Genomic DNA, 13,894 nt, shown 5'->3' with positions numbered 1-13,894 from the left:
AAATGGTAGATCTGACCGGTTGATCTTTCCACATAACGCCTGTTCCAAGTCTAACCATGAGTTGGTTTCTGGATTATTTTTTAACCATTTTAAGATGTATTGTAATCTATTTGCCAGAAAATACCTGTGGAAGTTAGGTAATTCTAAGCCTCCACAGCTTTTTGCAGATTTTAAAGTTTTAGACTAATTCTTGCAGGTTTATTGTTCCATAAAAAGCTTGATATGGATGAGTCTAATGTTTTGAACCATTTTAGTGGCGGTTGTGTGGGAATCATTGAGAATAGATAATTAACTTTAGGTAAGATTTTCATTTTAACCGTGGCTACCTTGCCCATAAGGGACAGAGGCAGGTTGGTCCAGCGGGTTAGATCGTCATGTATGCTTTTCAGTAATGGGGTGTGGTTTAGCTGCACCAGTTCTGATAATTTGGAGGAAAAATAAATACCTAGATATTTGATATTGCCTGATTTGACTGGTATTGTGAGTCTTTTCTCCGCATTCCTGTTCAGTGATAATGAAACAGATTTGTTCCAATTAATTGAGTAGTCTGATAGGCAGGAGAATTCATTAATAATTGTTACCGTTTCATTTACAGAACATGAGATATTCAAAAATAGTAATATGTCATCCGCATAGAGACTAATTTTATGATGGCTGTGTTTAGTTTTAATTCCTTTAATGCTCTCATTCTGTCTTATTGCTGCAGCTAGAGGCCTAATAAATATAGCAAAAAGAGAAGGAGAGAGTGGGCAACCCTGTCTTGTTCCTCTTCTGAGAAAAAACCTATTGGAAGTCTGTTTATTAGTTCTAACTGATGCATTGGGGTTGTGATATATTTTAATCCAATTGATGAATGATTCTCCAAAACCAAACTTATGGAGGGCAGCAATCAGGAACTCCCAATTTACTGTCAAAAGCTTTTTTAGCATCCAGCGATAGTATGGTCATTTCCTGGTTTTTAATGGTGGCAAAGTCTATGTTAACGAGTCTGCAGACATTGTAATCAGAATTACTGCCTTTGATGAATCCCGTTTGATCGAGGTGAATTATGTGCGGAGTGATTTTTTCTATTCTGTGCTAGGGCTTTGCAGATAATTTTTACATCCGCATTGATTAAAGAAATGGGGCGATAGCTTGATGGACTAGTGGGATCTTTGGTTTTAGGACAATTATGCTGGCGGAGTTCATGCTAGGTGGCATTGATTGGCTCTCATGTGACCGTTTTATTAAATGTGCCAGCTTTTCCCAGAATTTATAAAACTTGGCAGGAAAGCCGTCAGACCCTGGTGCTTTACCATTAGGCATAAGCAAGAGCTTCATTAAGTTCAGACAATTAAAGCGGTTAGTCTAGGTTTCTCATCTGATCTTCACTTAATCTGGGTAGTTTATTTTATCTAGAAATGAGTAAATGCTTTGCTCTGATGGGTTTATCTGTGATGTGGATTATTTTTTGGAAAAGTCTTTAAACGCAGTATTGATTTTGACCAGATCATGAGTGACATGTCCTTTTGTCAATGAAGGAAGTGATTGAATTTTTATTTTAAAATAAGCAAGTAATTTTCCAGATTTGTTTTAGTTTTCAAATCTTTCAAGTCTTGGCCTTTGTATTTTAAATTGTGTTTGATGTCATTTAACTGAAGCTTTAAATTTTTCAGGGCGCCCAGAATGTGTTCCTGTGCAGAAGCAGCATAAGCAGTAACTGAAATTTTTAATTTTGGCACATTTCAGTCGCCAAGCCTGGGAGGAAAACATTTGTCAACATATGGAAATAAAGAAAATCACGGAGAAGAGGTTTGAAGCATACCCATGACTCAATCATGTTTATTAGCGTTAAGATCTCTGGGGATGACCATGGAAGACCTTCTGCTGAAGCTGCTGCTGTTGAGGACCTTGGTCTTCAGAAACATGCTCCTTCAAGTAGTGGATGGATTGGTAGTAGTCTTTGCCCTTCTCATGGTTCTGGCTGAAGGTGGTGTAGGTGCCAGGAGGGTACAGACCATACAGGAGCCTGTAATCAAAGCCAGGATAAGGAGAAGCCCAGAAGCCACCAAGTCCTTGGCCTGGAACAAGCACGCTGGTGAAAGCAGCTCCAGGCTGCGCCGCCTCAGCCGGGTAACCAAACTCTTCCGTCTGCTGCTGGTAGTTGCCAAGTTCAGCTTCCTTCACAATATTGGAAGTCTCTCCGGACTGGAGGACAGGGCCAGCTGGAGGGGCAGGGACTGGTGGCAGGAAGTCACTGGAGCCCACAGCCTGGGCATCAGCTGCTGCTGCTTGCTCAGAGAAAGATGGAGGAGCAACAGCCCACTGGGTTTCTGGACAAACAAGACACTTGTCAGAAAGGGGAGGATTCATGGAAATCAACATTCACAGCAGCTTTTTAGAGGAGTCACCTGGCAGAGCAGCTTGAGCAGGTCCTGGCTGTGTGGAACCAGCTCCTTCATGCAGCACAAACACAGGGGAAGCAGAGCCAACCATTGCTGGGCCCGTCTGAACAAACTGGGAGAAACCAGGAGCCTGCACAGGGACCTGAACTGCCTCAGAGACTCCTGCTGCAGGAACACCGGAAAACACAGGAACAGTAGATCCTGTCTGAACAGCCACAGGGTATCCTGCCACAGCAGAGCTCAAGCTGCTGCCTGATGGAACCATGGGAACAAACTGAGGGACACCAGGATTCTGCACAAACACTGGAACTGGCTGAGAGACGCCGCTTGAATGAGAGCTGTAATGCACAGGAGCAGAGCGGCTCATCTGAGCTCCTCTGTGGGAAGCAAAGTTAGTTGCTGCTTTTTGGTCACCACTGCTCTGATCTGTGGATTTGGAGCCTGAAAGCAGAAAGAGCACAAGTTCTGAAGAAGATCAACATCCATTTATGATGATGTGTCATCAAAAGAGAATGAAATGATCACCTTTGGCAGGAAAAGCACATGATGGAACAACCAGCAGAACAAAAAGGGAAAACCTGAAAGATTAAAAACATTAATGAAAAGTTTTGTTGATTGTGCAAAAAAAAATAATCCTGCTGTGTCCTACCCCAGGAAAACCATCGCTGTCTCCATCATGAAGGCCACAGTACTGAAAGGGTTATAGGTGAAGGTTTATCAGTGTTAGCAGAGACCAGTCCTGACCAATCAGAGCTTAACGGATTAACAACAGACAGCTGCTGGGGAAAGTCTTCCAAAGAGACAGAGCTGCTTTTGTTGTTGTAGATTTCATGTCATTGTACAAACAATAATTTACAATGGGATAACAATATACACTTTAGAAATGATAGCAACATTTCTGGCACTGAAATGGATTGACAACGTTACACCACTTAAATCTTTAATAAGCTCATATTCATGTTGCTCTCTACACAGCATTAAGAACAGACACTTGGACTGTAGACCAGATGTTTCATTAGAAATCAAGCAAATATTTCAACTTGACCACTCTGTGGTGCATGTAGCATTTGTGTCAGTACCAGCTCATATGGGACCTACAGGAAACGAATCTGCATACAAATATGCTAAAGAAAAAAGCTTCAATGCAGGAAAATATTGATGTAAATATAAGGCTGAGGATCTTATCTAAAAAACTGTAAATCAATGATGTGAAAAACGGTGGGAGGAAGGATTGAATGAATAAAGCTTTATTTATATAGCACTTTACAACACCTTCAGGGTTACCAAAGTGCTTTACATTAAACGGAAGACAGAGGAAAGTTTAAAATTAGGCAAATTAAGAATAAAAGTAAAAACAGCAATGACAAAAAAACAGTCCGCAACAAAATGCATAAAACCTTTTTTTAAATGTTAGATTCAATCACTATGCCTTTTATTTGGAATAACAAGTCTCACAGAATTAAAAAGGAACACCTTATCAAACATAAATCTATTGGAGGACTATCACTACGTAATTTCAGGCATTATTATTGAGCCTCAACTATTAGAACTATTTCCTTATTACTCGATGAGACAGACTTACTCCCTAAAGGGCTGCAGATGAAACGGGAGGAATGCCACCCTTATTCCATCAGTGCAATACTGCTATCACTTTCTCCATTGACTAGTGCACATTACAAAAATAACCCCTTAATTTGTAGTATGATAAAAAATTGGAAACAGATGCTCAAGAATTTCAAACTTAACACTTGTTCTTTATGTTTACCTATTTTTTTGTATTTAAACAATACATTAATGACATTCCAACACGTACAGGATAGAAATGGATTACCAAGCAGTCGTTTCTTTAGATATTTGCAAATCTGAAATTATGTGAGAACAATTCTGCCTCAGTTTCAGAATGCCGAACCTAACTTTCTCAATTATTGCTTAATTGAAACTCCCGGCCCAAAACAAAAAAATTAGGACCATTTACAATTTACTACAGGAAATGAATAATCCCTCCACCGCGCATATTAAAGAGGAGTGGGGAAAAAGAATTTGGCGTCCCCTTACAGAGACCATCTGGAAACAGGCCTTACTCAAGATAGGAAATACCTCAATAAACACACGTCACTGCCTAATACAATACAAAATGGTGCACAGACTGCATTATTCTAGAGAGAAAATTAATCAAATCTATCCGAAGAGCTCACCGAACTGTGAAAAATGTGGGTTACAACAAGTCACTCTACTACACGTTTTGTGACCCAAACTTCAGACCTTCTGGACCAACATTTTCACACACCTGTCTCCTGTATTGAAAATCAAAATTTCCCCGGACCCAATTCTTATTGTATTTAGTGTCTCTCCTCTGTCCAAAGTCAAAAATCTGTTTGTCAATTTCAAAACAGCTGTCAAAGATAACCCACAGATTTCTAACAACAGTAGAGTCAGCTGTAGAGGTGTCACCAAAAACAATTCTCTCAGACTTTGACTCATTCAAATACATAACATTCTGGATCAAACAATGCTTTATGTTATCAATGCACTCCGTAAAAATGTTTTGTGAGCTCTTTTTTCACAAACTGAGGGGCAGATTTATCTGCAGATCATCAGCCTAACAATGAAAAGAGATATCATGCTATGCTCTTAAAAAATCCATATGGACAAATTCAAGTGAGCTGTTTGTTTGTAGCGGAATGAGCACTTTATATGCTACACTGCGCATCAACATGTTCAAGTTCACGTGTAGGCTGAATTCTACAAAAAACCATTATTTTGTCCATACATTGTATCAAGTTAAGTACCATTTGCTCTCAATGTATTACCTGAAAACATTGGGGGAGCTGCCTTCTTACCCTTACCTTTTAATGAATTTATAATGTGTTTTTTAACAGTTGTGCTATTTAAGTAATGTATTTTCAACTATTTTACTCGTTTCTGTATACTTTTACTGTTGTATATTTCATTTCTTTTCAGTCATCTTGTGTACTCTTGTCAGTATTTGTCATTTTCTTGTCAGTTTAGCATGTTTAGCTATTTCAGTTTAGAATTTTCCAATTGAATTCTTTGTATTCATGATCGTTTTTATTTTATGTTTACTTTACTATTGCCGGTAGAAAGCTCATTGAGACAACTGTTGTTGTGATTTTGGGCTATACAAATAAAGTTGAATGAATTAAAAAATGCTGCACGGTTGCGCAGTGATTAGCACTCTTGCCTCACAGCAAGCAGGCCCCTGGTTCAAGAACCAGCTGGTACACCTTTCTGTGTTTGCATGTTCTCTCTTATTCTTAAAACTAAAAGTTTGCATGTTCTCCCAATGCATGCATAGGTTTTCTCCAGGGACTCTGGCCTCCACCCACCGTCCAAAAGCATGCTTCATAGGGTAACCCTTGTGCTATCCTAGGCACTTTAACATTTGGAGTTGGGTCATCTACCCACTAGACAGTGCGCTGAACCTTTTTTCTTCAATGATTTGTGATCTTCATTGGTGTCCATGGATTACATGAAGTCTTTCCACCTTTATCCACCTTTGTCATGGTAGGGAGAACACGTCAATGTAAGGGTGGGTCATCTAAGATAGCACAAGGGTTAACTTGGACGCTGCGCTGGGCGAGTTATGCCACAGTTTGTGAATGGATTGTAGAAACTTGGGCTTACATGTCTGCTTTCAGGTCTTTTTAAGTGCCGAAAAGCTGGCATCATTCATGAGGAGCCGCACGGCAATGTGACGGACTCCGACAATGACGAAAGGGAAGCTGGTGTGTTTGATAGAAATTTAGCCCAGCTGTTCATTTTAGATACAGAAGATGAGGACTTTGATTGATTGATTTAAAAAAATTGTTCCTAGGTGTGAGTGTGCATGGGTGTGTGATTGTGGCCCTGCAACAGATTGGCAACCTGTCCAGGGTGTCCCCTGCCTCTGCCCTCAACTGTCCGGGATAGACTCCGGCAGCCCTGTGACCCCGAAAGGGACTAAACGGGTTTAGAAAATGAAAGGATTGAAAAAACTGAATATCCCATCAAAAATAAAATATACCTGGAAAACAGACAATTACTGGCTTTGACTGTAAACATAAGCTTCCCAGTGCAAGGGATCTATTAGGAATAAGATTACATTTAAAAAATAAAGTGTATCTGAAAGCAATCAGAACAAAATCTGTAGATATTTTAATATTTGACCGATACTGATCAAATCAGATTATGCAATATCGGCCGATACCGATATAAGCACCAATTTATCACCCATCCCAAGCCTCAGTTCCCCTGACAAGAAGCTATTTTTTGTCTAGGGAAAATTCCCTTCCAGAGAACTAAATATGTGCTGTAATTATTGTAGTTTAAAGGACATCCGCTTCCGGGGTTAAGGCAAGACGCGTGGTCGCGGCTCTCTGCGGATACTATCTTCAAATTACTTAAGAAGTTGATTTTCTCCAAAAAGAGAGCTGACCATGCCCCCGAAGAAACCCCAGGAATATGAAGAGCTCAAAAAATCTCTTGACATTATTCAAGAAACGCTGAAAAGTTTTATGGATCAAGTGTCGGCTAAACTAACGCCACTCTGGGAGATGATGGAAGAGTTCCGAAGATTTCGGGCTCAAAACGAGCAGCGAGAAAACCAGGTCGAGATTCTGGAGAAAAGACTGGACGATGTGGAACAGCAAGTAAGGATGAATAATGTCATTCTCACTGGATTACCGATCAAGCCTCGAGCGAAGCTGAATTCAGCTGGAGCTAGCACTGCTAATGCTAGCGCTAGCGTAGCTAGCAGTGCTAATAATACGGAGATTGATGCGTCGCTGGAACAGCAAATACATTCATTTCTCACATCTAAAGGGATTTCCCTGGATCTCAATACCATCGAGACCTGCCACCTGCTCCCCAGGAGAAAGGAGACGGATAAACCAGCGATCCTCATCAGGTTTGTGAATCAAAAACACAAGCTAGCTCTGATGAATCAACGCAAAAATCTCAAAGGTTCGGCTGTTTATCTGAACGACCATCTGACCAGGAGGAATGCTGAAATCTCAAAACATGCACGGCTTCTCAGGAAGCGTAAGCAGATTGAGAACACTTGGGTTAAAGGCTGCAGGATCTTTGTCAAACCACTCGGTCCAGAGGACCGCACCAAGGTTATGGTCGTGAACACCATGAAGGACTTTGAGAAGTGTTTGATCACGGTCGTCTGAATAAACGTGGAGTAATAAATCAAAGAGCCAAATAATTTCAAGAAATATGACACCTGGAATCATCACTTTCTCCATAAGTCTGACGTCACCTGAATAACAGCAGAGCTCTGACCTGCAGACAACTTGACCTCAACTTTCACCGCAGCTGATATCAGCTGAAGAAGGATATGGACCTGAATCTAATGTCTGCAGACATAACATGGAAGAGAACTATTAACTGTTTTGAACCCAGAAGATCGGCTGTTATCAGTTAAAGAAGAAATACCAACCTTGGACAATCGACAGTTATGGACCCTTTTTATTTTTTTCCCTTACAGCATTACCTTATTATAAAAAAATAAAAAAAATACAAAAAAATATTTAAAAAAAGTAAAACAAATGATTAATCACTTATTGAAAATTGTTAAATTGATTGACTTTTGATGATATTACTTCACTAGCTCCTAAAATTGATAAAATGATTCAAAAATCTTTCCTTATGTAGCATAACTTTGCACGTTTTTAACTTTTGATACTTGATGAAATTTTGCTATGATAACTCCTGAAACAGTGTTGTGTCTATTTTTTTTTTTTTTTTTTTTTTTTTTTTTTTTTTTTTTTTGGAAAAGGAAGGAAACCTTTTTTTAATTATATTCATTTGAAGGAAGAATCATTTCTTGTGTCCATTTGAACACAGGGGAGCTTTCAAGAAGCAAATTGGGACTCTTGCTAACAAATCTGATCTTTTCTTGAGCTGCTAGAGGAAGACCAAAGAGGAGGAGGTTTCTGGATGCAGCGAATGAAGACATGAAGGTCGCTGGTGTTAGAGGAGAGGATGCAGAAGACAGGGTTAGACGGAGGAAGCTGATTGGCTGTGGCCACCCCTGAAGGGAAAAAGCCCAAAGTGTGAGTGTGCTATGGAAGATGATAGGAGGGATATTTAGGGCCTCTTTTGATTTTGATTTATTAAAGAATTGTGCCTAAACCACATTAGTCTGCAGAGGCTCAAGCTTCGGTCTTGTCCTGGAAGGAGAATTGCCCGTTTTGTTGCACGTCACCATATTTACGGCGTGACTCACAACGTCTGCTGCAAATAATCGTGTGAAGTCTGTGAGAAATAAAAAACAATCCAGACAACGGTATCAGCGCTGCAGATGTGACAAAATGACTCTCTGTGCTTTGTGCCCAAAGAGTGATCGATTTCAACCCCTTCCGCCCCCACCCCCTTAGCTAGAAGTATTGATTGTATTCAGTGATCCTAGTATAGTGTAGCTCATATCAGAGTCAGAGGAAAGCTGAGCTGCACATCTGAACTATTCTGGATCAGGACTTCAGCGGGTTTTACCGCAGAGGAAATCCTTTTCGTGTCTATTTTACTGATATAGTATTATGTTTTAAAGCATATGAATGACTTTTAAAAGTAACATAATTTGCATATATTTCAGATGCTGCATTTGCCATGTTGATTTCTAAAATAGTTATTTTGACGTAGTACTTAAGTAATTCATCTTTGGCATGTGCTTTATTGATACCTTATGATTCTTAATTCTGTCTGATAAAACCTAGGAACCGGATATTGATAATTCATGTAATAAAATGGTTATAGTATAACGGGGTGGGATTATATAAGTTCGCTTCTTTCCACTCCCTTTCAAGCAATTTTTATTAATTATGTCTAATTATACTAAGTTTGATTAGTTACTGTATGAATGTATGACTGATGATTATATTGCTCTTGTGTATTACTTCTATTTGATTGCTTGAAATAAACCATTTCAAATCAAATCAAATCAAAATTAAATCAAAGTTTCTCAAACTGATTTTATTTATTTTTTTACTTGTCCTGTCTAACAGCTGAGCTTACAGATAAGAGTCGAAGGCCTCTTGTGTTGGACATAGTTCAAGGGGTTGTGGATCTTCGGACACACAAGGTGTGTATTTGTATAAACCCCTTTTGTAACTTGGGGGAAACTTTATTTGTAGCCATTACAATCGTACCTTTTTTTTTGTTGGACCGGACGCCAAAAAAAAGAAGCGGGAAGAAGGAAGGGATATTGGAGACAGGGACTAAGGGCACTGAAGGACAGGGGAAAGGGGGAATTAAGGAAATCTGGAGGATGACTACAGAGGTGGTGGTGGGTGGTACAATCATTAAGTAACAACATGCTGGAGGATTACCATCATTTCTGTCTGCTGTAAATGTTAGTCAAAAGGGGCGGGGCCTGTCCACACACACACTCAAATGTTACAAACATACCTCTTGCCTCCAAAAATCTTCAAATACAAACATGTCATCATGAACTCAACACAAATACAGTTCACACACACATATGCATACAAACCAACACATGTAAAGCATTTTATTCTGTCACACATACTGTGCAAAGGTGAGCTGAAACCTTATGTTCTGCTGAGGTGGACGATGGAATGTAAAAGGAGGGAGAGTGCCGTCCCCATACCAAGACCCCCGTCGATGTGGTAGCGGTAGCCAGACCTGCTGATTTGATTTTATAATAATCAAGAGAATAATCAGTGTCTATTTGTACACATGTAGCAGGAGGCAAAAGGTCTACCAGTCTGCCTTTGACGCTAACAAACCATATAGATCTGCTCATCCCATGGTTTGGGTGAATACTCAGTTCTTATTGGTTACAGGGCTTACATTTAAAAGTAACACCTAAAAAAAGAAGTTTTGGTCAAATATCCTGAATGTTATTGCACCGGCATAAACTGCAGTTGGTAACCCGAATAACAGATACTTGGATCATAGGTTTATGTCTGTCTTTTATACCTTATTGCTTAATGCAAATATTTGTTCATAAAATAACTTTTATTGATTCATGAAAGAAATTGGTTGTTTATTGATCCACGTATGATGATCAGAGTTTAATGGTGGATAATTCTTGCACTAAAAGCAGACATGAAACTGCTTGCGAACTTTGCTTCTTTGAAACAAACTTTTGCTTCATCATATGAACAGAAAACAAGCAGTAAGACCCACTGTAGTCACATGTCTATTAGATACCTAATGTACATATTGTAGTTGTCTGCAGGACATCTCTGAAAACTCTATTTTGTTACTTTATTATATATATACCAATAATGTTCTGAAAGAAATCTGCAAAGAAAAGTCTACTACACATTTACTTGTAGACATCTAACCTTGGAATTTTTTTAGATGTCAACAAGCGTATTTTTTAAGCATTTACTAGTTAAAAAATGGGGAATGAAGAAGAAGAGGAAATATGTGTTTAAAATACGACAAATAAAAAGAGTTTGTGTCCAGCAGCTGTTTGTTGTTAACCCATTAAGCTCTGATTGGTCAGGACTGGTCTCTGCTAACATTGATAAACCTTCACCTATGAACCTTTCAGTACTGTGGCCTTCATGATGGAGACAGCAAGGGTTTTCCTGGGGTAGGAAGGATGTTCTGAAAGCAGGTCAGCTTTAATGTGATAGAAGGATATTCTAATGTTTCGTGTGTTAATATTTTTCAGGTTTTCCCTTTTTGTTCTGCTGGTTGTTCCATCATGTGGTTTTCCAGCCAAAGGTGATCTTTCATTTCCTTTTGCTGACACATCAACATAGAGGTTGTGTTGATCTTCTTCAGAACTTGTGCTCTTTCTGCTTTCAGGCTCCAAATCCACAGATCATGGCAGTGGGGACCAAAAAGCAGCAACTAACTTTGCTTCCCACAGAGGAGCTCAGATGAGCCGCTCTGCTCCTGTGCATTACAGCTCTCATTCAAGCGGCGTCTCTCAGCCAGTTCCAGTGTTTGTGCAGAATCCTGGTGTCCCTCAGTTTGTTCCCATGGTTCCATCAGGCAGCAGCTTGAGCTCCGCTGTTGCAGGATACCCTGTGGCTGTTCAGACAGGATCTACTGTTCCTGTGTTTTCCGGTGTTCCTGCAGCAGGAGTCTCTGAGGCAGTTCAGGTCCCTGTGCAGGCTCCTGGTTTCTCCCAGTTTGTTCAGACGGGCCCAGCAATGGTTGGCTCTGCTTCCCCTGTGTTTGTGCTGCATGAAGGAGCTGGTTCCACACAGCCAGGACCTGCTCAAGCTGCTCTGCCAGGTGACTCCTCTAAAAAGCTGCTGTGAATGTTGTTCTCCATGAATCCTCCCCTTTCTGACGAGTGTCTTGTTTGTCCAGAAACCCAGTGGGCTGTTGCTCCTCCATCTTTCTCTGAGCAAGCAGCAGCTGATGCCCAGGCTGTGGGCTCCAGTGACTTCCTGCCACCAGTCCCTGCCCCTCCAGCTGGCCCTGTCCTCCAGTCCGGAGAGACTTCCAATATTGTGAAGGAAGCTGAACTTGGCAACTACCAGCAGCAGACGGAAGAGTTTGGTTACCCGGCTGAGGCGGCGCAGCCTGGAGCTGCTTTCACCAGCGTGCTTGTTCCAGGCCAAGGACTTGGTGGCTTTTGGGGTTCTCCTTATCCTGGCTTTGACTACAGGCTCCTGTATGGTCTGTACCCTCCTGGCACCTACACCACCTTCAGCCAGAACCATGAGAAGGGCAAAGACTACTACCAATCCATCCACTACTTGAAGGAGCATGTTTCTGAAGACCAAGGTCCTCAACAGCAGCAGCAGCAGCAGCTTCAGCAGAAGGTCTTCTATGGTCATCCCCAGAGATCTTGAGGCTCATCAACATGGTGGACATGAGCACATTTAGCCTCATTCAGAACTTGGATGCTTAAGTTTAGTTGACCTAATAAAAACAGATCTGGAAACTTGTATTGTCCTGTTTCTGTAGAGGATTTCTGAAACCGGCCTAAAGCATGGAATCGCTTCCAGACTAAAGGGTATTGAAATGTTTTGGTCCTTTTGAAAGTAAGTGGCACTATAAAGCATGGGTCTCGAGCGGTCGGGGCATTGGGTGTGAGGCCGGGCTCTGGCTCTACGCATGCTCAGTACCAAGTCCTTGGCCGGGGGGCTGCTGGGTCCTGACCTGTTTCTGTGGTGCAGGTCAGGTGCAAAGGAGGGTGGTTGCTCCTGGATCTTTGTCTGAGGTTCTTGGATCGGCTGCGCTGTCTGCTCCAATCTCTGGGGTGTTTGGGTGCTGGGCCTCCTGCCTTTGCTGGAGCATTCAGTGTGATCAAGGTACTCATGAGACACACACTCATTCAACCCACCTCCTTAATCACAAATGGGTTTTTTTTTTTTTCTACACCCTTCATGATTATCGGTAATGCGAATATTGTGTGTACCTATGGAGTAACTTTGGGAGATAAATAATCATACCTCCAACCTGTAAAGTTGTGTGTAGACTATTTTATGTAATTTACTTGACACACTTTAACTTTAATATGGACTATCTCTACCCTCCCCCCACACACACACAAACCTGTTATCCCCATCTCTGACATCCCACTCTTTATCTAGTTCCTTTCCGGTCCAAAAAGGGAAGGCATACAAATATTATAAATAAGGCTCGGCATCAAATACGGGGTTTGTACAAATATACACTGTCCAAAGATCCATTAACCAATTGTAACAAAATCTGTCCAATACAAGAGGCACTAAGCTCTGATCTGCTTGCTCAGCTGTCGGACAGGACAAGTTAAAAAAAATGCCCACTTAAAAAATGGAGGATTCCTGTGCAAAAGTCTAAATGTGCTTGTAATGTTGGCCTTAAGTCTGCTAATCTATCTTGGAACTATCCTGCACAAAGGATTGCTGGCAGACATGGCTTACCAGTTTATAAAAAATGTTGGTTAAACTACAGTCTATGTTGGTCGTTACTTTGGGGGGGGGTCCTCTCCTGAAATGGTAGAGCTCAGATAACAGTGGACCTCCACTGTGGCAAATGGCTAACATGTGGCCATCCTAAAGCTTTCAGAAGTTGTCCTGGTTGGGTATTCTGGCTAGTGCAGCTACTTCTGCCTGAAATGTGTAGAACCACCAAATATTAGACTTCTAGAAACGGTACCTATGGTGCTTTTCTTTCCATTTTCAAGCTCTCTGCATTCTGTGGTCTTGCGTGTATCCAGAAGCGATTGTTTAGAATTGAGGGTCTAACATGGCGTCTGCTGCCTTGATGTGAATGTTCTCCCCTTGACATCTGAAATACCGGTAAGTGTAAGTTCAACTGCTGTAGGATTGCTTAGGTTATGAGAAACCCAAACCCTTCAATAATCCACTTTTTTTTGGTCATGTGACTTGACATGCTTCAAACAGCACTAGGAAATCTTCCGGTTAATTTCCTCAAGGCAGAGTCAAGGAACTTCCAAGCAGCCAATTTGTTGCTTTTTTAAGTCCAAGTTTTTATAAAGGCCTTCAACGGAGAGCACTGATTCAAGAAATATTTGGTCCATGTACAGAAAACTTGATTTTTAAAGTTAGGACAGATCCTGTTTATTT

General features: G+C 40.9%; 2 protein-coding genes across 2 annotated transcripts; one reads left to right on the top strand and one right to left on the bottom strand.

Moving 5' to 3' along the window:
* Positions 1-1,792: 1,792 nt before the first annotated feature.
* LOC101171769 lies at positions 1,793-3,080 on the bottom strand. Its single transcript, XM_011484103.3, has 4 exons — positions 3,034-3,080; positions 2,910-2,962; positions 2,391-2,825; positions 1,793-2,312 (listed from the first exon to the last, which is right to left on the bottom strand). Exons 1-4 carry the CDS (start codon positions 3,060-3,062, stop codon positions 1,831-1,833), a joined length of 999 nt encoding a protein of 332 aa, XP_011482405.1. The 5' UTR covers positions 3,063-3,080; the 3' UTR covers positions 1,793-1,830.
* Positions 3,081-10,903: 7,823 nt separating this feature from the next.
* On the top strand, positions 10,904-12,268 carry LOC110016487. Its single transcript, XM_023963522.1, has 4 exons — positions 10,904-10,953; positions 11,035-11,087; positions 11,172-11,606; positions 11,685-12,268. Exons 1-4 carry the CDS (start codon positions 10,925-10,927, stop codon positions 12,170-12,172), a joined length of 1,005 nt encoding a protein of 334 aa, XP_023819290.1. The 5' UTR covers positions 10,904-10,924; the 3' UTR covers positions 12,173-12,268.
* Positions 12,269-13,894: the final 1,626 nt, after the last annotated feature.

This window comes from Oryzias latipes, chromosome 15 (assembly GCF_002234675.1).
Source record: "Oryzias latipes chromosome 15, ASM223467v1".
NCBI classification, from domain to species: Eukaryota; Metazoa; Chordata; class Actinopteri; order Beloniformes; family Adrianichthyidae; genus Oryzias; species Oryzias latipes.
Note: the sequence above shows the minus strand (reverse complement) of the source record. Positions and strands in the feature narration are given on the sequence as shown.